Source organism: Pelophylax lessonae, assembly GCF_965119305.1.
Source record: "Pelophylax lessonae genome assembly, chromosome: 7".
Taxonomy (NCBI): Eukaryota; Metazoa; Chordata; class Amphibia; order Anura; family Ranidae; genus Pelophylax; species Pelophylax lessonae.
In genome coordinates, this window is record NC_138774.1 from 146,532,470 (window position 1) to 146,559,408 (window position 26,939).

At 39.9% G+C, this 26,939-nt stretch overlaps 1 protein-coding gene across 1 annotated transcript in view; it reads right to left on the reverse strand.

Moving 5' to 3' along the window:
• The window catches only part of IL1RAPL2 (interleukin 1 receptor accessory protein like 2), a 1,216,730-nt gene that overhangs the window by 358,290 nt on the left and 831,501 nt on the right, over positions 1 to 26,939 (reverse strand). Inside the window, exon 6 of the mRNA XM_082264611.1 lies at positions 7,722 to 7,796. Within this exon, the coding sequence (XP_082120737.1) occupies positions 7,722 to 7,796 (75 nt within the window). The remainder of the gene's footprint in view (positions 1 to 7,721; positions 7,797 to 26,939) is intronic.

Sequence of the window (26,939 nt, forward strand, 5' to 3'; positions counted from 1 at the left end):
GTTGTGTTAAATGGGTCAAATTAAGAATAAAATGTGTACAGTAATACTTAGGGGTCTATTATATCCTGTACATGCTTTCATTTGCACATCTTTCCTCAAGGATTTATAGGTTTTCCCAATTAAATGCAAATAAGAATTTGTAAATCTTGGGTAAAAAAGTTATTAATCTTGTGCGAAAACATTTACAAACAGACCCTTAGGTGCTTTAAGATTCTATTGAGCCAACGGGATATTATTTTGTTCTCCTTTTGTAATTTTTTGTTTTAAAATATATAGGAAATGAAAAAAACTCCTGGAACACAATATCGCTAAGGCTAGGTTCACGTCTATGCAGCTGCAGTTGGTGCGGTTTTCTGGAGCATTTTGCGGTGCATTCTTGCAGTTTTAAATCACTTTTTTATGCATTTTGCATGCGTTTTTTATGCATTATGGATTTTTTTCCTCCTTAACAAACTGTGAATGGCCAGCTGTTGAAGAGCGGGCAGGCGCCGTATATATAACAACCAATGACTCATCAGCTGTCATTGGGTTTCCCCGCGGACAAATGAATGTAAATCAAAAAATGCTAGAATTAAAAAAATGTAAATAAAAGTTGCGTGGGGGTCCCCCCAATACATGCCAGGCCCTTCAGGTTTGGTATGGATTTTAAGAGGAACCCCACATCAATTTTTAATATTTTTTAAAATCAATACCAGATCCTTTTCTGAGAATGTAGCCCGGCAGGCCAGGAAAGAATGGGGGGAAACAAGGAAGCCCTCCTCTCCTGAACCATGCCAGGCCACATGCCCTCCACATGGGGGGGGGGTACTTTGGGGCAGGGGGGAAGAGTTAAATATCTCTCATATTTTTACTTCTGCCTATGACTCAACTAAAAAGATTTTCCCTCATCTGTCCCTGGGACTCCCATGCAAGAAATGAAGGCCATGGGGTAGCGGTCATGGAACAGTAAGGCCTGTACAGTAATAACAAACATTTTCAGACATTTTAACGCTTACTTTGTCTACATATGTATCTTCTTGACTTTTCTCTGTGTTCCCATTGCAGAGATTTTCTTCCTATCCTGACAGGAATGGTTAGATCCTTTGCACACTGAACATTTAGCCCAGGTGACTGGGCTCCAGCATTTGGCTACAGATTGTAGGCATAGGCAACTTTTCCAGCCCCTCTGCCCACGCCTCTTTGAGAGTCTAACAGCTGTTATGGCTAGACGTGGCAGGAAGGTGAGCTCAGTAGTACTTCTCTCCAGGTCAGTATGGGTCCAGGGATGAATGCCCAGAATGATGACAGTTTTCATTACCAGAATTCATCCCTGGAAGCATACTGCTCAAAATGTACATACCACTGGATCACTGCTCACCTGCAGCGGCTGTCAGACTCTCATTGAGTTTGACAAGCTGCCAGCAGCGGGGCTTGACAGTGCAACTTTGCCCTCCTACCACAGATAAATGCTAGAACCTCATGCACTGGTGCTTGATGCTCAATGGCCTCATAAAACTTAAATCTTCCCAAAGTAATGTGATCAGGCAGACAACTTTATGTTTTGCCCACCTTGAAATTCCCAATATAAATCATTTATTGTCTTTATCTACACCGGAACTGCTGAAACAATGTCCAAAATTATCAGTTTTACATGCTCTGTGTACATTTAGATATCGGGAAATGCTGGAACTCAATTATGTAATTTAACTGCCTTAGCACCAGTGGTTTAAAAAGATACACATAAGTACATTTATACATAAATAAAAAAAGCATTATATAACTGATGAATGTATTTAAATGTAATCCTACAATGCATCTTCTGTGCCTCACTAGATAAGTTGTACTTAGTCATATCTTCTGAATGATCTTGAATCTAAGCCTGAAAAAAAATCCAACCACGATGTATTCTCTTGCTCATGCCCTTTCTCTGAACCCAATACAACCTTCCATCGAAAACACAGCATGGGAAGGGAGTTTGACAGCAACGAATCATGTGGCAGGAGACAGAAACCTTGACAGAAGCAGGGTAAACAGTTGCTAAATCTAACCACAATATATCATATATCTATCTGGCAAACATAAAAAACACCAATTAATGAAGTTTTGTTTTAATTAGAAAACTGTATTTTAATGTAACTAGTTAGGACAAGAGAGGGAAGGGAATTAATTGGAGCCAGTCAGGCTCTGCTATACCAGTTCCAACATGAAAACTGTTAACAGAAAGACAGAGCAGAGTAAACAGAGTTAATGACTGTTCAATGATTGTTCAATCATAGGCTTGGGACAGGGAGGTGAATATGCTGCATTGTTTAAAGTGATTGTAAAGTCTCGTTTTTTTCCTATAAAAATAACAAACATGTTATACTTACCTCCTCTGTGCATTGGATTTGCACAGAGCAGCCCGGATCCTTCTCTTCTCGTGTCCCTCTTCTGTGATCCTGGCCCCTCCCCCCTGTTCAGTGCCTCCACAGCTTGCTATAGGGGCACCCAAGCCAAGTCACAGCTCCCTGTGTCCATTCAGACTGGGAACCCCTGGACTGGCCTCGCCCCCCCTCTCTCCTGATTGGCTAGCTGACTTTGACAGCAGCGGTAGCCAATGGTGCCATTGCTGTGTCTTAGCCAATCAGGAGTGAGAATCTTGGATGGCTGAGTCACTCGTGGAGATCACTGGACAGAGAGGGACCCAAGGTAAGTGTTAAGAGGGCTGCTGCACACAGAAGGCTTTTTATCTTAATGCATAGAATGCATTAAGATAAAAAAACCTTTTGACTTTACAACTCCTTTAAATGCAGTGGAGAAATTTAAGTCACTAACCTTATATGCTGTTTGGCAGGGCTGTATATATATATATATATATATATATATATATATATATATCTGGACTGTTTAGATACAAATCAGTTTTCAGGTAAAACAGCTCTAATATATTTCAACGGTGTATTTAGCTACATCTTATTGTGAATCAAATTCTCTTGTGGATTACATCATTTCCTATTAGTTTTCTCCCTAATGCTTGGTCCTGACAGATTTAAGAACACAAATACTACTCCTTGACCAGCACATGTCTTGTTTGGTGCCAGAGGCAAAATTGTGTTATGGACTCCCTGAATAAGTGCTAATTTGCTAGAGCAGACCCTGTACAAACAGCCTACAGCTGGCAAGTACAATTTTGACTTTTTCAGCTGTGAACTGGACTCTCTAGACACCAAAAATGACAAGTTCTTCCAATCTTAAATGGAAATTCCATATAATGTCAGATGAAAACTGTCACTTGAAGAAAAAGCTCCTAACCCATTTGCTTCTAAAAAATTCACAATGAATCCCAATGCACTGCATAGACAGGCCTCATCCAAAGCTTCTGTCATTCCCACATTTTAAGTATCAGGAAGAATCAAGTCATAATAGAGTAAAAAGTTTAAAGAAGAAAAACATAAGAAACTCAATAAGTCTTTGCAAAAGGAGTGATCAAGGCCTACACATTTAAAAACCTACCAAAATTCTTGGAAATTTAATCTGAGCATATGATAAAAAAAATGCATCAGTACATTTTATTCGGTAAAGACTGCACATCAAAATGTTAAATACAGCTGAGGATATAGTCAAAAAAGGTAAATGCAAATCTTCACTTTTGCAGTCACAAATAAAGCTGGAAAATAATTACCAGAATAATAAAATTGAATAGGCTGCATCAGACAATAGAAAAAAAAATGCTTTATAGCAAAATCAATTCCAAAAATACTCACCTCCCCTTGCCCCTTACTGAGCCAGATATCTTTTCCTTGGCTTCTTCTGGGTGTTGGTTCTTCAGCCATTCTGATTGTTTGGCAGGGAATGACATAACATTGGCGCATGCACACTGAAGTTTATTCATTGCGGCACCAAGAAGTGCTGAGAATGTACACTGGGCTGCTCACTGTACATATATAAGGATGTTGTGAAAAGGCAGGTAAGTTTGTTTTATTACAGAAGAGACAACCCACACCTCTTATGCAATACAAAGCTTGCCTGCTCACAATTTTTTTTATTTTAGTTTCACTTTAAAAGTGGTTCTATGATCAAAGCATACACTTTAATTTTATAACATCAGAATTGTAATAATAATACAAACAATAGTAATAGCGGACAATCCAATAGAAGCTTACTTAGCTTTCATTTTGTAGAGTGTTGCCTGTCTGCTGATCATCTCTTTCCACAACCTTCTGGATTCTCTGAAAGGTTTGCAGTTACATCTTTGCTTAAAGCCAATTTCTAAGGACTATATATCCCATGGTATCTTGCTGCCTGCAATCAGTGATTCCTGTACTGACTGTGCAACCCAAAAAGCCTCATCTCAGCATCTCTATAGTACAGAAAGACGGCTCTGTAAAATGTGACACAGCAGCCCCTACTCACAAGGCATGGTGAATACCTGTCACAGAATCTTAAGATTCAAATGTGTTTGGATCTGCACACAGTAAGTTTAAAAACTTCAACATCATCCTAACTAACATGATTAGGCCAGGAAAAAAATGAAATACATAGTGGAAATGAATCAATGAATTTAAATTTTGACTATGAATACCATGGTCGACCATGAATTTTTGAGTTATGGTGTATGGGGAGGCTTAAAGGGATTCTAAAGGCTTAAGGTTTTGTACCTTCATGCATTCTATGCATGAAGCTAAAAAAATCTACTCGGCAGCAGACCCCTAATAAATACCTGAGCCCCATCTTGATCCAGCGATGTGCATGAGAGCCTTGGCTCTCCAGGGACTCTTCCTCCTCCTTGGCTGAGACACAGTCAGTAAGCCAATGATGAAAGAGAGAGGGGCAAGGCTGACCCGCGACTGTGTGTGTGTGTGAATAGGCAGGCAGAGCTGCGGCTCAGGAACTAGCCTACAAGCTGCTTGCTCTGGGGGCACTCGGCAGGAGGGAGGGGCAAAGAGTACCAGTGAGGGACTAGAGAAGAGGAGGATTGCATCTGCTCTGTGCAAAACCACTACACAAAATGTTTGTTATTTAAAAAATAAAAACTTTTACTATCCCATTAAAGTGATATTAAAGGCAAAAAAACCTGCTCTGTACAACAGTATTGCACAGAAAATAACCCTCTCCTCTTTTTACAGTCACCAACAGCACTATATGCTAGCAAAACATTTCTGAAACCCAAGTAATGGCCTTGTTTAACCACTTTAGCCCCGGAAGATTTGGCTGCTCAAAGACCAGGCCCTATTTTGCGATTCGGCACTGCATGACTTTAACCTCCCTGGCGGTATGATTCTTTCGGATTTTAGGTGCTGAAAGCGGTACCATTATTTTGCATGTAATTCTTAAGAATGAGCAGCCCAAACCAACTATTTACATATGATTTTTTTTTTTTACTGTGCGTTCTTCTTTATAACATCTCGGGTAAGATAAAGTTTGAATCAAAAAATCATAAATTATAATATAATAAAAAACTATAAATAAGTTAAAGTATGTATGTATGTATGTATATATATATATATATATATATATATATATATATATATATATATATACACCGTATATAAGTACAGTAAAACTGCAGGAAAGGGCACTGGAGGGCAAACTAATGTGACTATTTTATTTTGCATTGTATCAGTGTGTTTGGTGTGTTTTACATTTGAATTTGCCGCCGGTTCCACCCCCTGCGAACGTCACGTCGCAGGAGACGGAAGCCGGGGCACAGAGAGGATCGGGAGGGAGCTCCGCCACCGCACACTGCCAGGATACATCGCTGGATCCTGGTGACAAGGTAAGTAACCCCTCTACCAGGATCCAGCGATCTTCCTAGCGGTACCCCAAGTGTGGCTCGGGGTTACCGCTTTTGGCACTGAAATTTAACCCCGAGCCACGCTCGGGAATACCGCTAGGAAGGTTAATGGACAATTGTGCAGTCGTGCAACGCTGTACCCAAACAAAATTGACGTCCTTTTTTTCCCACAAATAGAGCTTTCTTTTGGTGGTATTTGATCACCTGTGCAATTTTCGTTTTTTGCGCTATAAACAAAAAAAAAAGAGCAACAATTTTGAAAAAAGAACAATATTTTTCACATTTTTTTATATGAAATTCTCAAAAAAAATGTAAAAATCAAACTTTTTCAACATTTTAGGCCAATTTGTTTTCTACTACATATTTTTGGTAAAAAAAAAAAATCGCAATAAGCTAATTTTGATTGGTTTGTGCAAAAGTTATTGTGTTTACTAACTACGGGAAAGATTTATGTCATTTTCATTGTTTGTTTCTTTTTTTAACTAGTAATGGCGGCGATCTGCAATTTCTTTTTGCGGGACCGCGACATTGCGGAGGACAGATCGGACCCCTGACTGACATTTTTGACACTTTTGGGTGTACCAGTGATATTACTACAGTAATCAGTGCTAAAACTATGCACTGTTACTATAAAAATGACACTGACAGGGAAGGGGTTAACTTTACTGGTGATCAAAGGGTTAAGTGTGTCCCTAGGGGCGTGATTCTAACTGTGGAGGGGCGTGGCTTGTGATGTAATCACAGAGACATGCGATCCTACATAGCATAGCAGGATCGCATAGCCTCTGTGATTACTTTAGTGAGAATGACAGACAGCTGTGTTTACATCAGCCGTCTGTCCTTCTCTCACTGAAGCGGGAGGTCGCGAGTGGCCGGCGGCCATCGGAGTCGCCGATCACACACACTGACTCCCCAGCCGACGAGCGGGGGTGGGAGCGCGCCTCCGGCGGCACGTCATCGCCCCCTAGCTCCTCCCAGGCTAGCGCCGTACATGTACGGCACTTTGCCTAGGAGCGCCAGACTGCCGCTGTACAACTGCGGCGGGCGGTCAGCAAGCGGTTAAAAACACAGTGATACTAAACTGAATGTGGTAAAGTCAATATGAATTTATTTTCTAACATATTATAATGAGCAGGTTATTGTTTATTACACTTTGCTACTAAATAAATCCATATATGTACAGCTCATGCAAGAAGCTAGACAGTTGGGTTGTGGTCAGTTTTTCAGATTATCTATGACCAAGAAAAACCAAGTGTCACACTACTGAAATCAAATAAATCTTTCATTAGTTAGATCATTTGTACAAACTGCTAAAAGCTCCAGGTCTAGCTATGTATTGATGAATTAATGCGGTGCATCATCTTATTGAAAACAAATCATCTTTAGAAAACAAAATGATAAGTAAATACAATGCATTAAAGAAAATGAAATTATTAACATTATTAAAGTACCTCCCAAGTGTGTTTCACTAAAAATAATCAATTTTACCACATTTGATCCAGGCCTTTTGTTACTTAGTCAAAATTATCTGTTTAAAATTCAAATGGCCGTACATAATGATATACAAGAAAAATAAAAGGCACAAATTGATAAAGCTGTTTTTGCTAATAGCAGTCAACCCCATCAGTGTTCAGGAGTAAGGACATTAGCAGTAATTCCAAAGTATAAGTTAGTACAGCTGGTATTTAATAAATTCCTTTTAATCTTCCAACATAAAACATAAATGCAAACATTGCATATACTGTATTTAATATGCAGCCTAACCAATTAACGTTAACATTCTCTGCCGCTAAACAAACCCATACACTTAAATGACTGCTACAATATACTCAAGCATTATAAATGGGAAGTAGCAAATTGATTTGCATGTAATAACTGTGGCAATAAACCTTCCCTTCCTACGTGCAATTTTTCCCATCTGTTAATGGAGTGGAAGTTTAGAATCTATTATTCCCAGAAGGGGACTTACCCAGCTGGACATCTATAACACTTGGCTGGTTCTCCACAGGGAACAATGGTTTAGGAGGCTTCGCTGTGAGTAAAGCTAGAAGAGAAAACAGAAGACTGTAATGGAACTCAGAGACAAATTACAGGATAGGAAACATTCTATCATGCAAGGCATTTAATTTTGCTACACTTGATACAGTGTAAACATCATCATAAAGTCTGCCTGCGTTGACTGTGAGACTATCTATACAGAATATATTAAACAGTGGATTTTCAATCCAAGTGAATTATTATAGATCGGTCACTCTGACAGGTGCATTTACCAGATACAATAAATTTAAGAAAGACGCGGTCTAGGTCAAAATTCAACTCCTAAAATTTTACACAGGAGATCAAAACACATGGTTGAAGGCTGCTGATACAGGATGTTTAATGTACTACAGAACAAAATAACGTTTGAGAACAGTGCAGGCAATAGGTAAATATTAAGACATTAAGAGTATGTTCCCCCCCCCCCTTAGTTTTTAACCACTTTACAACCGGAGGATTTTGCTGTCTTCCGTCCAGGCCACTTTTTGCGATTCGGCGCTGTGCGACTTCAACTGACAATTGCGCGGTCGTGCGACGCCGTACCCAAACGAAATTTACGTCCTTTTTTTCCCACAAACAGAGCTTTCTTTTGGTGGTATTTGATCACCTGTGCGATTTTTACTTTTTGCGCTATAAACAAAAAAAGAGCGTTTATTTTGAAAAAATAACAATATTTTTCACATTTTTTTATATGAAATTCCCCCCAAAAAAGATGTAAAAACCAATTTTTTTAAAAGTTTTTGGCCAATTTGTTTTATGCTACATATGTTTGGTAAAAAAAATCGCAATAAGCGTATTTTGATTGGTTTGCGCAAAAGTTATTGCGTTTACTAACAAAGGGAAAGATTTCTGTCATTTTTGGTGTTTTTTTTTTAACGCGTAATGGCGGCGATCTGCGATTTTTTTTGCGGGACTGCGACATTGCGGCGGACAGACCGGACCCCTGACTGACATTTTTGACACTTTTGGGGGTACCAGTGACATTACTGCAGTAATCAGTGCTATATATATGCACTGTTACTGTAAAAATGACACTGGCAGGGAAGGGGTTAATTTTATTGGAGAGGGAGGGGTTAATGTATGCCTGGTGCTTACTGACGTGTAGGGGGGGAGGTGACTATGTGATTCATGGACAGATCGGATGTCCAGCTATGCTGAACAGTCCGATCTGTCACTCCCTGTCACTATGGAGATCCGCCCGCTGTGTTTACACACAGCGGGCGGATCTCCAGACTCGATCCCCGACGATCGGGTAAGAGCAGCGGCGATCGCCGCTGCTCCTCCCCTGGCCCGACTCCCGCTGTGAATGAAAACAGCGGGAGCGAGCCTCCGGCGGCGCGCAAGCGCCGCCCAGAAGGGGAGGAGTCCAGTCACGTTAATACTACGTGACTGGACGGGAACGAGCCACTCTGCCGCAGTAGTATTACTGTGAGCGGTAGTAGAGTGGTTAATGTGAGTTTCTTTGAGAAAAAAAAGGTTTACTTTTTATTATAATTCCAACAGGCAAAGCCATGCTGTTTAGCAGCATAGCACAAATAATGTGTTACCCTATTCATTTTTAGTCACCACAGTCTCTGCATAGATTTGTCTGTACCTAGTTCTTGCACAGTACTATCTGTAGCAAATGTATATTACACTGTGACAATTTATGATCTCAAACTAAAAAGATACCAAACACTTAATCTTAACTTAATGACCATGCAGCTCAGTGTTTGCTGTAATCAGACCTGGTCAGATACACCCTCTCATTTGCTAAATATTATGGATGTTCGTGAGGATACGTATGATGAGGCATGTGGCCATCTATGTCAACAAAGAGCTCTGGAGTGGGAAGGCAGGAAGCATGTATACACTAAGAGAATAATATGTTTTAAGGCATTTACTAGTGAATATTGGGTAAAAATCATAAGATATGGTGGTACAGGCTATGAAGAAAAAATGGGTACAACACTCAAATTGGGCTTTAACACATACCATAATTACTAGTGGTGGTTAATCACACTCATCAGGACTTGTTTATTAATGTTGAGAACATCAACTCCTCCAAGTAGTTTTCACAATTTATAGGAGTATAATGAACCTACCCAATCATTTATAACCATATGTGAACTGAGGAAGCCACTTGGATGAGTAACATGCCCTTAACATGTACAGTAAAGCACATAGCTCAATGCAATGCATAGATGCGCCATACCAAGGTATCTACAGAGGGCATCACAGCACACTACACATAAAAATACATAGGGGCCCTGCAACCATTTTTCTTATTTTTTATGCTGGGCCTGCTTCCAGTTATGCAAGAATATAAAACAATTGAGCTTTTCTGTCATGTCTTTCAATGCATGTACCGTATGTGAGTCAGGCTTTTTAAATGGTAAAGTCACATCAAAATGGACTTTAAGGTCAAAACTACAAGAATTACTCAATATCCCTGATCAATAATGACTTGAAACTCCTAACCAAAATATATGCAAGTCAGTTTATTAAACACCTGACACGATATATACATTGATCAGGTTGGATTCGTCTCAGGGAGAGAGGCCGTGGATCAGAATTGACGGGCCATAGATTTGGTCAATATATTGCATTCTAACTAGGATGGTGTGGGTGCCCGGCCAGGTATGTTTTTGTCACTGGATCTACACAAGGCCTTTGACTCTATCCTGACCCTTCCTGTTTCATATATTGAGGAAATGCAACTGTGTCTGAAATCTCTTAATCTTTTAAGCACTCTATACTCAAATCTGTCGGCTAACATTATTGGGCATGGTCGTACTTTGGACCTTTTGCAAATCCAGTGGGGAAACTAGGCAGGGATGTCCTCTCTTGCCACTCCTCTTCGTGATAGCTATCAAGACATTGGCAATAGCTGTTAGATCCAACCCCAGTATCCATGGCCTTGAAAGTGGTGGCAAAATGCATAAATGTGGCCTATTTGCCGATGACATGCTGCTATTCATAACAGATCCTGTTAAAACCTTGTCCAATTTATTTGCCTTATGGTCCCATTTCGGAGCCATCTCTGGGTTAAGGGTAAATCAACTAAAATCTGAGGCGCTGAAGATTAATACCCCACAGTCCTATATTCCATACAGCCATATTTTTCCTTTAAATGGTGTAAGCAGGTGCTCCCATATCTTGGGGTTAAACTGACCTCTAACATTGCCACACCGGATCTTGCAAATTACATGCCTCTATATGACTCTACAGAACATGACCTGAAGACCTGGCAAGCCTATGATCTTTCCTGGATGTGTAGAATAGCGGCCATTAAAATGACGGTTCTCCCTCGAAAACTATACTATTTCGGTCCCTCCATATTCCAGTACCACCCGTTTTCTTCTGGCAGTTACAGTCTCTGATCTTTAAATTTATCTGGAACAAGGGTGTCTGCCGGGTGGGCCGCTCCACTTTGTATAGGTCCAAATGGCGAGGCGGGCTGGGAGTTCTCCACTTCTTGCGATACTACAGGGCGGCACAATTGGTCACAAATTTTCACCGAAAAATACAGGCCTGATTGGGTCCACTTGGAGGCACAGGCTAGCCTAAACCTCCCCTTGGATTTTCTAATGTGGCTCCCAGCGAAGGAGTGTCAGGCGGTGTTGAGCCCTTCTTTATCCCACTCCTTGCATTTGTGGGACATAGCATATAAGTTGTACCCTTTAAAATCTCCCCACTCACTGGTGGCCCCTCTCTTCAATAGCCCTAATTTTCTCCTAGGCCAACAGATTAATCAATTCACGTGGTGGGTCAACAAGGGTCTTTACAGAATAGCACATTTTATAGACCATAGGGGAAAATACAACATAGCTACTTTAGGGAAACATTACAAATGCCCCCTGCGGAGACTTATCGTCTATGCCAAAATACCCACTTCATGCAAACCCTAATAAGGGATCAAGTTGACATAACTAATAGGACCCTACTTGATAACAGGTGCATACATGGGCCCAAACCATGGGGAGGGATTACAGTGTTATATGCCCTGTTCCTCAATCAGGGTAACAAACCTTCCTACCAAGCGGCATGGGAATAGGACCTAGTGGGGGACAATTGAGGAGGTGCAGACAAAATGGTCGACCATGGTGCACAAGGGCATACTTTACACTTCCTTGGCATTATTGTGCTGGTACCTTGTCCTGACAAGGCTGGCAAAGATATATCCTGGTACCTCACCGCTATATTTTCGAAGATGTGGACAGGAAGGTGATATGTATCATGTCTGTTGATCCTGCTTGAAGGTCCGACGCTTCTGGATCAGGATATTCAGCCTGATCTATTCAGTGATGGGACTGAATGTTTCCAAATGTGCCAAAATGGTGCTGTTTACTGACTTGCTAGAGGAGATCCCCAGGCATCTACAAACTATCATATTTTTCATTCTTTTAGCAGCTAAAATAAATACATTAATCACGATGGTGAAACATAAAAAACCTTGAATTATGATTAATGAAAAACTGAACGAGTAGGGCCGGATTGTTGGGCCTAAAACATTTTTGTTTTTCTACTTTTAACTGGTCAGGATCTCTAATCATTTTGGAAAATTCATCCTTGTTCTGATAACTTTCTGACAGTTGTTTAAGTATAAACTTCTGTATGCTGCTTTAAATTTGTAATAAAAACTATTAAAACAAAAAAATACTGTATCCGCTCACAAAAAATACATTTGTATCAAATGTACTTTTATAAATAAAATAGGCAACACCATACTTGCCAACTGTCCCGTTTTTTCCGGGACAGTCCCAGCAAATAGGAGCCTCTCCAGGGTAATTTACATTGTCCCGGCAACGTACTTATTAGCACTTTATTTATATTTACATATTACATTTTTTGTATGGTCACACCTCAGCACATTTGACACTTTAGAATTGCAGGGAATTGTGATGAGAATTTTAAACTTTAGGCAGCAGTAGTGCAGCTGAATGGGAGAATTATTCCAACTCTGCTACTTTGGCCTCAAGTTTAAAATTCCCTTTTCAATTTCCTCTAATTCTCTCTTTATTGAGTAGACCCTATAATCTGATAAGTAGGTGGAGAATTATTATGTGGAGTGGGTAGAGCTTCAGGGAAGTGGGTGTGGTAAGTAATTGATAGCTGTGCTGCAAAGCGTCCCTGGAAATTTTTTTCAAATGTTGGCAACTATGCAACACCACAGGGATTTCGCTTAAACCTATTTATGGATCTGATTTTATTGACTTACATCATATCAAAGCAAGCTTTATTAAAATTTTAAGCAGTGCTGAAGCCAACTAAGGCCTGTTAAAAGTTGTTTAAGTGATAGCCAGTGTATCTATTCAACTCTATGTTTACCATCTTCAAACTGGAATTGAAGACTGCTTTCAAAGTTTTAACAGAGCTGTCTGAAGTTTGCGGTAGGCTTTACAAATACTTAGTGAAAGCTTGCTTTACACACAGGTTACTTATGCAAGCTAAAGCCGATGTGAACAAGGCTTTACAAGTAAAGCGCACCTGTGCCCAGACTATATATACACTATATCACAAAAAGTATTGGGACACTTGCCTTTACACGCACATGAACTTCAACCACTTCTGGTTGAAGGGCATTTTTTTGCAATACGGCACTGTGTTACTCTAACTGACAATTGCGCATTCGTGAGACACTGCACCCAAACAAAATTGATGCCCTTTTTTCCCCCCACAAATTGAGCTTTCTTTTGGTGGCATTTGATCACCCCTGTGGTTTTTATTTTTTGCGCTATAAACAAAAAAATAGTGACAATTCTGAAAAAAAAAAAAACACTATTTTTTACTTTTGCTATACAACACTACCAATATATATATAAAAAAAAATAATTTTTTCATCATTTTAGGCCAATATGTCTTCTGCCACATATTTTTGGTAAAAAAAATCCCAATAAGTGTATATTGATTGGTTTGTCTAAGGGATCGATTTATGAAAATATTTTTTTTTTTACTAGCAATAGCGGCAATCAGCAATTTTTAGCAGGACTGCGACATTGCGGCAGACAGATCGGACACCTAACTGACACTTTTGAGGGGACCAGTGACATTATCACAGTAATCAGTGCTAAAAATATACACTGTCACTGTACTAATGGCACTAACAGGTAAGGGGTTAACACCAGGGGCGATCAAAGGGTGTCCCTAGGGGATGCTTGCTAACTGTGTGGGGGATGAACTCACTAGATGAACATAGTGATCTGTGTTCCTGAATAGCAGGAACACAGGATCCCTGTGTTCATCTGTGACAGAACAGCGGTCTGCCTTGTTTACATAGGCAGATCGCCGTTCTGTCTCTGTGGGTCCACTGAACCTACTGATTAGCTCCCCCTCTGGCCAATCAGTGCGCGCACCCCTGCTGGCTATTACATGAAACGACATATATGGACATATATGTACATTGTTTCACGTAATAGAGCCGTCCTGCCGCAATAAAAGTGCAGCGGATGGTCGGCAAGTGGTAAATGGCATCTCAGTCTGGTGGAGGGGGGATTATGGTGTGGAGTTGTTTTTCAGGGGTTGGGCTTGGCCCCTTAGTTCCAGTGAAGGTGACTCTTAAGGTGTCATCATACCAAGATATTTTGAACAATTTCATGCTCCCAACTTTGTGGGAATAGTTTGGGTTTTCCCCTTCCTGTTCCAACATGACTGCACACCAGTGCACAAAGCAAGCTCCATAAAGACATGGAGGAGCGAGTTTGAGGTGGAGGAACTTGACTGGCATGGAGAGTCCTGACCTCAACCTGATAAAGCACCTTTGAGATGAATTAGAGTGCAGACTATGAGCCAGGCCTTCTCTCCAACATCAGTGCCTAACATCACAAATGCGCTTCTGGAAGAATGGTCAAAAATTTCCATAGTCACATTACTAAACCTTGTAGACAGATATCCCAGAAGAGGTGAAGCTGTTATAGCTGTAAAGGGTGGGCCAACTCAATACTGAACCCTCAGGACTAAGACTGGGATGCCATTAAAGTCCATGTGCTTGTAAAGGCAGGCGTCCTAATACTTTTGGTAATGTATAGTATATATAAAATGTACATATTCTTAACAAGAATTAAAAGCATTTTAAGAGCAAGCCATCAGTGACTTCCCTGGCTACGTGTTTTCTGAAGTAATTCATCCTCATCTGTCACAACAAAGACTCAAAAGTCCGGTTTCCATCAGCTTTCAACAGTTTGGAAACACCATTTATATCTTTACAATAGAAGGCTTGCAGGTGGTCAAGTTTCTTCTCGCCATAAAAAGTAAAGGAGAATGAAACTGTGATTTCAGTGGTTTGGTTGAGTGCCTTAAAGATGGTTTTTCCCACAATGTCTGTAGTTAGAGGGATGAACTGTTTTAAAGTGTGTTTACTGCATGATCATAATATGGTAATACCCTAATGTTTATAGTCTTGGTACTGGTCCATTTTTAGCTGGCCCTGCGTGATTGAATGTCTGTTGTTTCAGTCTATGTCTCAAGCAGTATTTTTTTGTCAGATAAGCACCATCTAGAATCAATGGTTGCCAGCTGGGAAGCACGGATATAAACTAGCTTGCTAGTGCTGCTGCCCTGAAATGTGAGTAACCCCATATTGCTGGAAACATCAGAAGTGCCTGCAAATACAAACTAGTAATACAGTAAGAGAAAACAATAACAATTCCAAGCAATATATGCTTTTACAAGAAGGTAACACATTAACCATTTCCCGACCACCCGCCACCTTTTTACTGCGGCAGGGTGGCTCTCCTGCGCAAACCGATGTAGACCTGCGTCGGTCACGCGCAGGAAGCTAGAGGGCGTGTGCGCGCCACTGGCGCCACGCTCCTGCCCCCACTCGGCAGTGGGGAAGCCAATGCACGGGTCAGGCGGCTCTGATTGCCACCTGACACCTGCGATCGTTCCCCGCTGAGAGAGAAGAATGGTCAGCTGTTGTAAACACAGCCCATTGTTCTTCTCACTGAAATGATCACAGAGCTCATGTCATTTTTCTATATAGGATCACATGTCTCTATGGTCATTTCACAAGCCACGCCCCCACAGTTAGAATCACTCCCCTAGGCTCACATTTAACCCATAGGGGCAACCCCTTTCCTGCCAGTGTCATTATTACAGTAACAGTGCATATTTTTATCACTGATTACTGTAGTAATGTCACTGGTACCCCCAAAAGTTTCAAAAATGTCAGTTAGGGTTCCGATTTGTCCGCCATAAAGTCACAGTCCTGCAAAAAAATCGCAGATCGCCGCCATTACTAGTAAAAAAAAAAAAAAAAAACTATAAAAATTACAAATCTTTCCCGTAGCTAGTAGACATGGTAACTTTTGCGCAAACCAATCAAAATACGCATATTGCGATTTTTTTTACCAAACATATGTAGCAGAAAACAAATTGGCCTAAAATGTTAAAAAAAATTTGATTTTTACATTTTTTTTGAGAATGTCATAGCAAAATGTGAAAAAAATACATTTTTGTACTTTTCTAATAAGTTATTGATATGGTTGTTCTTTCATTTGGGAGTCCCCATTTTAAAGCCCAATATATGTGGGGATAGGTTAACCTCTTCCCCTATTTCTTAGCAAGTGATTCTTAACCCCTTTAAGACCGGAAGGATTCGCCCCCTTAATGACTAGGCCCTATTCTGCGATTCGGCACTGCGTTACTTTAACAGACAATTGCGCGGTCGTGCGATGCTGTACCCAAATAAAATTGATGTCTTTTTTTCCCACAAATAGAGCTTTCTTTTGGTGGTATTAGATCACCTGTGCGATTTTTATTTTTTGCGCTATAAACAGAGCGACAATTATGAAAAAAAAAAAAACAATAGATTTAGTATCCACAGTCATATATAAACAGCCTCATAGCATGTAGGGCCATAAACAGACATGGAGCCCATAAAAACATAAGACATACAGTAACATCAATAATGTATAATGGATAAAAGGTGCATAATGTGCCAACATGTTTGATGGCCAATGTATTACATACATTGAATTATTCAATGTATGTTGATTTATTTTTATGCTTATATAGTATGTGTATTTTCTATATGTGCATTATATTGCGGTTTCCATTTTCCTATACATACATATTAGATGTCTGTAAAGTATTATTATGTTTTTATGGGCCCCATGTCTGTTTATGGCTCTACATGCTTATGAGGTTGTTTATATATGACTGTGGATATTAAATAAATGCATTTTTGTACTTTTCTAACAAGTTATTGACATAGTTGTTCTTTCATTTGGGAGTCACCATTTAAAAGCCCAATATATATGGGGTTAGATTAACCTCTTCCCTTCTGGTCTTTCATATGTAGCTTTAGGGCTGGTTTCTCCCAAATCATTCTGACTCACAACTATTACCATAAGACACAAATAACTTGCTAAGGAAGTTGACAACATGCACACACATTGAATAATTGAATATTATTAGCCAATCATTTCGAAAGAAAATCCCTTTTACCTAATTCATCTGCACATTTATTGTGTGAACAATCTCAGTCGCTTTAGTAAATCAGCCTCAGTATATCACTGAGATAACATTTGCTACGGGCAAATCATGTAACATTAGGCAATACTCACATCATTCTGATTTGCTTCACTTTGCTAACATACATATATATATATAAAAGTGTCAATTGTACAAGCACTAGAATGACCTCAATGACAATTTACTAGAGAAAAGTGACTATTTAGTATTTACACTGAAACTCTTTGAGTGTATAATGCTGCAGCTCTATTTTTAGGCTTTGCTGTCCTGTCAGAGAGAATTGTTTTACTGGCTATGGAAAGTGTCAGCAACAACAGCACAGTCAGTACTGATAGCAAGACCTGAGGCATTGCTTAAAGTCACAAGCACCAGATGTCACACACTGCTATGTAGACCTACACAATGTCACAGCGCTATGGGCACTCTGTCAAATAGTGGACTTGCCTAGGGTTTGCCACATTATCTACTGGGTTAAGCTTCTGAAATATGTTTATGAGCTATTTGCGCTATTTGCAGAAGTTTGGACTATTTTCCATTTGTGATAACCTAAAATAAAAACATTATTCATTGAAACAAACATTCCAACATTTCTTCATAAACCTCACTGTATCCGGACTGACCTTAAAAAGTCACTATCAGTAAAAACGTTCATATTAAAATGGTTTATGGTTTAGTATTTTTAAGAAATATATTTTGGATAACATAGGGAAAAGAATGGAGAAACTGTAGATACTGGAACTATTCAAATATATGTGTGTATATAGACTTAAGTCTAGTACACATACACCACTATTGTTTTTTTTTTTTTCATTCAACCCGCTCGTTCAAAACTGACAGCTCAGGTTGGAGCTGCTGCATTAACAATCTGATATTAGTACATTGATCTCCCCTGATTTCCTATGCCATTGGCTGAGAGCACTGATCAGGAGCTGGTCGGCAGAACTTTTTTGGTCATGAGCCTTTGACAAATGGCGTCCCGGCTGCCATACAAATGATTGTCGGCCAGTTTCTTTTGAATTGGCTGATGCCGGCCAACATTTGTCCCATGTGTACTAGGCTTAAATGTTGGATAATTTATGTAGGATATTCTATATCAATATACATGCTGTACATACACACAGTTGGTTTAATGGGAACATAGATGTGGACTAGGCTTAACACAGCTGGCAGAAAAGTTGCATTTTTTTTTCTACATATCAAAAGGGCCAAAGCAGTTGCCTGAAGGGGATAATAAAATGTAGATTTGCCTGATCAGACTTGAAAGGAATAGTACAAAAAGTATGTATTGGTGGTAATCATACTTGAGGGGGTATTCATGAGAAATGGTGGCTTATTTACCTGGTAAACACTAATGTGGGGTTATTGGCAGTAATTACAAGTAGAGTCTTTTCACCTTGATTAACTATAAAATCAAAAAGTATTTTGAGCATCAGACTAGTATTTCAGTGGGACAATTTTAGCTGGCAGTCATTCATTCTTATACACATTCATACATGAAGATGAGAGCACAAGCTAATATATGCTAGGAGAAATGGGACTCTGAAGGCTACTGTTCATTGTAATATTTACTCTGTTGGATTTTGTCATCTGTTGCAAATATCTTGTGAACTTTCTTCTGTGCTGGGACTCAAAATATGCATTAGGGCTGCGGAATATAATCGAAAGATCGATGCATCGCGATTCGACCCTTCGCGATTCTGCATCAATGCGGGAACCCTGAATAATCGATTCCTGGCTCCTCCCTCCACAGAAGTGTCATTGCTGTATTAATATGGTGGTGTGTAGCCTCAGGAGGCGGGCGCTGCAGCACACCAACGGGCTGCCCCAACCACGCTCTCCCCCTTCCTCTGGATTTGTAGCTCTCACCTCCCCCATGGGCGGGTGTAGTCCTGCTCAAAGCCGACACAGACATGGCTGCAGCTATCATCACATCCCTCGGAAGAAACAGTCTGCTTCAGGAAATGAGCTGCGAGGGGAGGAGGAGGAGGGGTGCACTGCTAGGAGTGCTTGGAAGATGAGAGACCAGCCTGTCATGCTAAAAGTAAGCGAGGAGTGAGTGAGTGCAGCATAGAAGTGGCCCATCCCCCACCTCTGCTGTACCTCCAGTCTGTGTACTACTGTGCCTATCACATTGGGGCTTTTTTCTGTCTAGTTCTTCCTAAGATTTCCCTATAAACTTTCCCACCTGGAAACATCCACTTATCTACAAGTAGTATACGTGTGTCTGCAGTCTGTGACCCTCTCCTGTAGTGTATCTGCAGTCTGTGACCCTCTCCTGTAGTGTGTCTGCAGTCTGTGACCCTCTCCTGTAGTGTGTCTGCAGTCTCTGACCCTCTCCTGTAGTGCGTCTGCAGTCTCTGACCCTCTCCTGTAGTGCGTCTGCAGTCTCTGACCCTCTCCTGTAGTGTATCTGCAGTCTCTGACCCTCTCCTGTAGTGTGTCTGCAGTCTGTGACCCTCTCCTGTAGTGTGTCTGCAGTCTCTGACCCTCTCCTGTAGTGTATCTGCAGTCTGTGACCCTCTCCTGTAGTGTGTCTGCAGTCTGTGACCCTCTCCTGTAGTGTGTCTGCAGTCTCTGACCCTCTCCTGTAGTGTGACATCTCTGACCCTCTCCTGTAGTGTGACAAGAGTGTCCTTTAAAAGCAAATGAAAATAAAAATGATTCTTTAATGCTTGATTGTTTTTTTTTTTTTTTATAAAGTTTTGAAAACCGTTGGGCAGTGGGCTGGGCATGGGCAGTAATCGTGATGCATCGCGGAATCGAATTGTATCTAATCGCGACCCTAATAATCATAATCGCATTGAATCGTGAGGTAAGTAAAGATGCACAGCCCTAATATGCATAGCTCATTAAGAAATACTTACCTTAGAACGAAGCTGTCTCAGCGGGCCATCGTTGAGGCTGACATCTTCCCCGGTGTTTCTTTCGGGTTTGCGGGCTCCGGCGCTGTCAGTGGCTGGATCCGCGATGACATCACTACCGTGCATGTGCGTGGGAGCCGCTTGTTTGCGGCACAGTACCCTGGACCTTCAGAGCGCAGGCGTCAATGACGTCATCAGCTGCATGCACTACGAATATCACTTAAACTGTGCAAGTTTAGGAGATATTAACAGTAACTACAGGTAAGCCTTATAGGCTTACCTGTAGGTAGAAGTAAAAAGAGAGAGAATACTTCCTCTTTAAATCTTCTATCCTCAGATTTACTAAAAGATTACAAATGAAATAGGATATTTAGTCTACTCACCTCTGCCCCCTATTCTAGAAATCTGCATAAAAACACATTTTCTGATAGGGTGGTAGAGTAATGAAGGTTCACAGCCTTTGTGAGAATTTTATTGCTGTCCAAGTCCCCATTAGATAGATTTCCACAGCTTCCTGTTTGCTAGACAGATGTCAGAGTAAGAAATTAGGAAATCTCTTAAACTGCCATACAGTCAACATTTAAAACCTGTCAGACACATCTCTTCTAATGTGGACACTGACAATGGGTATAACTCTTTGTCATTCTACCCAATATGAAAAAAAAAAAAAGTGTTTAAATGTACCTGCAAACATTGAACATTGGCTTTGGTACTGTATATATAGTACTGTGCAAAAGTTTTAGGGAGGTGTGAAGAAATGCTGTAAAGTAAGAATGCTGTCAAAGCGAACAGAAGAAAAATCTAAATGAAATCAATATTTGGTGTGATGACCCTATGGCTGCAATCCAGCATCAGTTCTTTAACCTGCACAGTTTGTACACTTGCACAAAGTCAGGGATTTTGTAGAATTAGAGTAATGCGCATGATTAACCAATGATACCATGCAGTATGCAGCAGTAAGCATTAGCAGTACCAACTGAAACAGTCATTATCAGAAACAGCTGTGTAGGTGGCTTAAAACTGGGCAAGGAACAGTAAACTCTGCTACTAAGGTGAGGTTGTTCAAGACAGTTTTATGTCACAGGTGATGCACCATGGCAAGACTGAGCACAGTGATAACACACAAGGTAGTTATACTTTATCTGCAAGTTCTGTCCCAGACAGAGATTTCAAATCAGACTGGGATTTCAAGATGTGCTGTTCAAGCTGTTTTGAAGAAGCACAAAGAAATGGGCAACATTGAGGACCATAAATGCAGTGGTTGGCCAAGGAAACTTAATTCAGCACATGAAAGAAACCTCATGCTTACTTTCCTTTAACATCAGAAGATGTCCAGCAGTGCCATCAGCCAGAAGTGGTCTTCATGGAAGAATTGTGGCCAAAAAGTTATACCTTTGACGTGGAAACAAGGCTAAGTGACTCAACTATGAAAGAAAGCATAGGAACTGGGATGCAGAAAGATGGCAGCAGGTGCTCTGAATTAATGAGTCAAAATTGAAAATATTTGACTGTAGCAGGAGGCAGTTTATTTACCAAAGGGCTGGAAAGCAGTACAATGAGTATATGCAGGCAATAGTGAAGAATGGGGGAGGTTCCATGCAAGTTTGGGGCTGTATTTCTTCAAATTGAGATTTAGTCAGGATCAATGGTGTCCTCAATGGAATGCCGGCAGGAATGCAGGCAGATACTTATCCATCATGCCATACCATCAGGGAGGTGTGTAATTGCCCCCAAAATCTATTCTGCAGCAGGAGGACAACAACCCTAAACATAGAGCCAATTAATTAAGAACTATCTTCATCGTAAAGAAGAACAAGGAGTCCTAGACGTGATGGTTTGGCCCCCACAGAGCCCTGATCTCAACATCACTGAGTCTGGGATTACACAAAGAGACAGAAGGATTTGAGCCAGCCTATATCCACAGAAGATCTGTACTTAGATCTTCAACATGTCTGGAATAACCCACCTGCCAAGTTTCATCCAATAACTGTGTGCAAGTGTACCTAGAGGAATTTATGCTGTTTTGAAAACAAAGGGTGGTCACACCAAATAGTGATTTTATTTCCATTTGATTGATAAAAAATAAACTATTAACACCTCTTTTTCTAAAAGCATTCTTATTTTGCAGCATTTTTCACACCTGCCTAAATGTATATATATATATATATATATATATATATATATATATATATATATATATACAGACACACACATAATGCTCAGTAAAACCCCAACAGATTTGTCAGAAAACCTTTACTTTCCTTTCAGAATCCTTTTCTGTGGGACACTATACTAAAAAATATTCCCCCAAATATGGGCCGTTGATTGCAACCAAGATTTGTTAATTTGCAGACACAAAAAAAGTACTTTTCCTAACAAATTCATCCAAGACCATGTTGCAAAAATGAAAACACCCCAATGAAAGTCTTCAGAGCAAAGCTACATTTTAGACAACAAAATCCTAATTAATAAAAATTCAACTACAGGTGAGTATGATTATTCATTAAACAGGTGTCCAGAAGGCAGGTGATTATAAAAGGGTGTTACTTAACAAAAAAAAACCCTTACCACTTCATGCTGTCAGCAATGGCACCACATGGAAGAACAAAGTCACAAGGCCTGAGAAAGAAAATAATTTCTGTACAGAAGAAATGTGAAGGCTACAAGAAGATCAGCAAAGCTTCACTTATCAGTCAGAATACTGTAGCAAAAGTGATACAAACATTTAGATGGAACTGCAACCATATCACAGAGCCATCCACAGAAGTTAATACCTCAAATCACATTGTTTCCCGCGACACAAAACGGCATACACTGCAGAGGAATGGCATGAATGGGTGTTGTTCACAAAAGAAGCCTCTCATAAGCCCATGCACAAAAAAGCCTCCCTAGAATTTGCCTGGGCCATTGCTGAAAAAGAAGAACAAACAAAATATGGAGTGTCCCAGGGTACCAAAACCCACCCACAACAATTCAAGATAGGGGGTATCACCTCATATATTTCATACCACACGGTCAATAATGGCCCGGGGAGCCCAGCAACCGTTTTCGATATGACAAAAGGACAAAGGGGTTGCACTAATAGAGCTCAACACTGGTTTGTGAAAACTTGAAAAAATCTTTATTTGGAACATGCAAAGTAAAAAGACCAGTCACAAAGATAGTATCTGGCTGAACAAGAAGACCCATGAGATCTAAAAAGATCTGAAAAAGAAGACTACTGATACTCTGTACTCTGGAGTGATGAGACCAAGATAAATGTTTTTGAAATGTATTGTTCCAAAACTGTATGGTGTCGCAAAGGTGAGGAGTACAAAGAAAAATGCATGATGCCTACAGTAAAATATGGTGGTGGCAGTGTCCTTCTGTGGGGCTGCATGAGTGCTGCTGGTGTCGGAGAGTTGTATTTCATTGATGGCATCATGAATTCACAGATGTACAGCTCCATATTGAAAGAGAAGATGCTACCATCACTCCATGCCCTTGGTCGTTGTACACCTTTCTATCATAACAATGATCCAAAACACACATCTAAGGCCACTGTCACATTTCTAAAGAAGGATGAAAGTGATTTAGTGGCCAAATAGGTCTCCTGATCTGAACCCAATTGAACACCTATGGGGAATTGTGAAGAGACAAGTTGGGCATCACTCTCCATCCAGCATCCAGGCTCTAAAAGAGGTCATTCTTGAAGAATGAAAGAAAAAGGGGCATTTTATATGCCCCTCTTTTTCTCATGGGATAAGTGGCAGGTCAGATTATTTCCAGTCAGGTTTAGGCGGGAAGATAGCAGGTAGAATTTACCTCAGGGAACCTGCTTGGAGATATTGTGGTTAAGGGTGGAGTTTAGGCAGTCTGTCAGGTGAGATCAGGTCAGATAGTCAAAAAAGTGGGAAGGTATCTCAGGAATTTCTAGAACATTCCAATAGGTTATATAAGGAGCTTGCATTACCTGAGGGGCTCATTCACCTCACAGCACTCAACATTGGAGTTTCCCAACCCCCCCTCCCCTTATGTCGCGGCTGTTTGTTATGTGGAAGGTCACTCCAACTATGCAAGGGGGGACTAGTATGTTATTGACCATGGGAGTTTGTCTTTTGAAAAAGAATTGTTTTATTTATTGATACAGCCTGAGCTGTAATGGCTGGGTTGTCTGGGGTTTTTAATAAAATTTATTGATTCATTATTTATTGAAGTTTTAACCAGTAATAAACGGCCACGGCCAATTTTAAGCCAAGTCTTCTGAGTCTTTGTCTTTTTTTTTTTTTTTTTATAAATAGAAGCATGTACATAAGTTTTTTATTCTAATTTTAGAGGGTATATCAAGATCCTAACTACTGTCCCATGGAAAAAGATAGATTTTGCAATATGTCACCAACTTGTTCATTTTATGCCTAGAATATATGGTGCCGTTCTTACAATTAATTGAGGTCATACAAAATGTTAGATGTAGTAGTTTTCATTGTGGGGTGTATTCATTTTTGCATCAACTAATTTGAAGATTTTGTAATCTAATGTACTGTATATAATTTAACTTACTTGCATGTAATTAGCTAAACAAATGTTTTTTACAACTCAGTTTTGTTAAAATTTTGGAAATTGTTCATTGAGATATTGATTAACATATTATATTTCAAAGGGGTGTACTCATATTTACTGAGCACTGCATATACTTGCACAGTATTTTGATATTATTATATTCAGTTAATGAAACCTCTTTACAGCCCCACAATGAAACATGTCAGGCTAGCTGGGTCTATGCGTTACTTTGGTAACTGCTGAAACAGGGTGCCCCTAAAATCCTAACCCTTTCATAATATTTTCCAAGAAGAATGGATAGATAACACAAAATGTAAGGTTGTACTTATGAGCACAAAACTCACAAGCCCCCAGTGTTAATAAGAAAGGCCACAAATGCAAAAACTGATTGAGCAAACAACAAACATTAGGGCAGGAAGGAAATGTCATTCCTGTCTTGAAGATTAACAAAAAGAAGATGCCTCCTGGGTCACCTACACCTTAGCATATGTAAAGAGGATTTCTCTCTCATATGTGGTGTCCTAAGGATAATCAAAGCAATAGCTACAGAAATAATACAAATATTTAAAGTGGGAGGAAACTCTCATGCATTAATTTGACCTATAGGTAAGCCTATATTAAGGGTTACCTATAGGTATTGTAAATATCTCCTAAACGAGCACCATTTATGAGATATTTACTGTACATGCGGCCGGTGATGTCAACGGCGCATGCGCTCTGAAGAAATTGCATACACGTGCCGTTCCTTCAGAGTCCTGTGTCATAGACAGCAGCTCCTGCACGCATTCATGGGAGTGACGTCATTGTGGCTCCGGTCACTCACATAGCCGGAGCCTGCAAACGCGGAAGGAAGACCAGGTGTAGATGGAAGTGCCTTTAGCAGTGACAGCACGCCGCTGGAAGGCTTCAATATTAGGCAAGTTTCACATAATGTGCTAGTATGTGATGCATACTAGCACATGACATTGCCTTTCAGGTTTAAAAAAAAAGAAAAACACCCAGCAGTTTACTACTGCTTTAATGTATAGTCAGCTCTGTGGCATATAATGGCACAATGTGGCAACTCAGATAAAAAAAAAAAAAACTCTAATATGGAATTAGAAAACAGTATTTTCATATATTTTAGACATGAACTTTCAAATTGCAAGACACTTCTTAACTATGTCACTAAACGCATTTGGGAAAAAAAAGATAAACATAATAAAAAGATATGTACATCATGTTATCCTGTTAAAATGAATAACCTTTTAACACAAGACCTAATCTTTAGGCAAAAAGCATGGATATATTGACCTGGTCATGTACAGTTGTAAGATTTCTCTCTTAGAGATTCGGAAAAGCAGCAGAAGGCATGTTTTTTCAAACCTATTAAAATGGTAATTTGGCACATTGATGGCGAGTCAACCAAGAACAGATCTTGGCACAAATTTGTGAGTACAACTCCAATGTCATGACAGTTTTAGGACAGTCTGCTCTAATGTTGTCCAGGAAAAGTCAGGGTTCAAGCCTAATTTTAGTGGGCATGTTGTCAGAATAATCACAGGTCTTCTGTTTTCCCTTTAGAAAAATCTGGCAGTGGAAAGAAAAAAAGGATTCATTTTGCCTTAATGTTTTGTCCTCAAGGAAAGGAAAAAAAACACAGGGATCATCATAGGTGGACTGATGCGCTGGAGGTAAAATGTTGCATATATCTAGGAGGAAATAAAAGCATGCAGTGTATTCAAGTGATTTTGATTGACACTGAACATCTGTTAACATAGTGCTCCGTAGTGTCATAGATATTTTTGAATTTTTCATCCAAGTTATTTTTACATCTGTGTGTACTAAACACTTCCATTTTTAACTGACCATTAGAAAAATGGAATAGAGCAAACATTTGAATACAATACAAACAATAAAATATGCAGAGTAAAATGCCTATGATTAAAAGGAAAGTAGGATATCCATAAATAGCAAAACATCTGGACATTTTCTAAATAAGGACATTTGCAAAATAAGTTGTAGATTTTAATTTAGTGGATAATTCTACCCTATTTTTTTTTCTTAGTAGGTCTACAAGGCCATACTTTTTCACAGGCATGTCTAGCTGTAATGTGGCTAATAAAATATTTTGTAATAAAATGCTGTTTGCAAGCTAAAACTTGTTGCATCTTTTATAACAAAAGTTTGAATCAGGCTGATTGGTGGTTTATTTCAAAAAGGCCTTGCACCATTTTCAGTTCCTGGTGAACTTCAGGTTAAGGGGGCTTCCACATGCTGCCTTAAAAGCTCTGTCATACCCTTCCCCTCGGCAA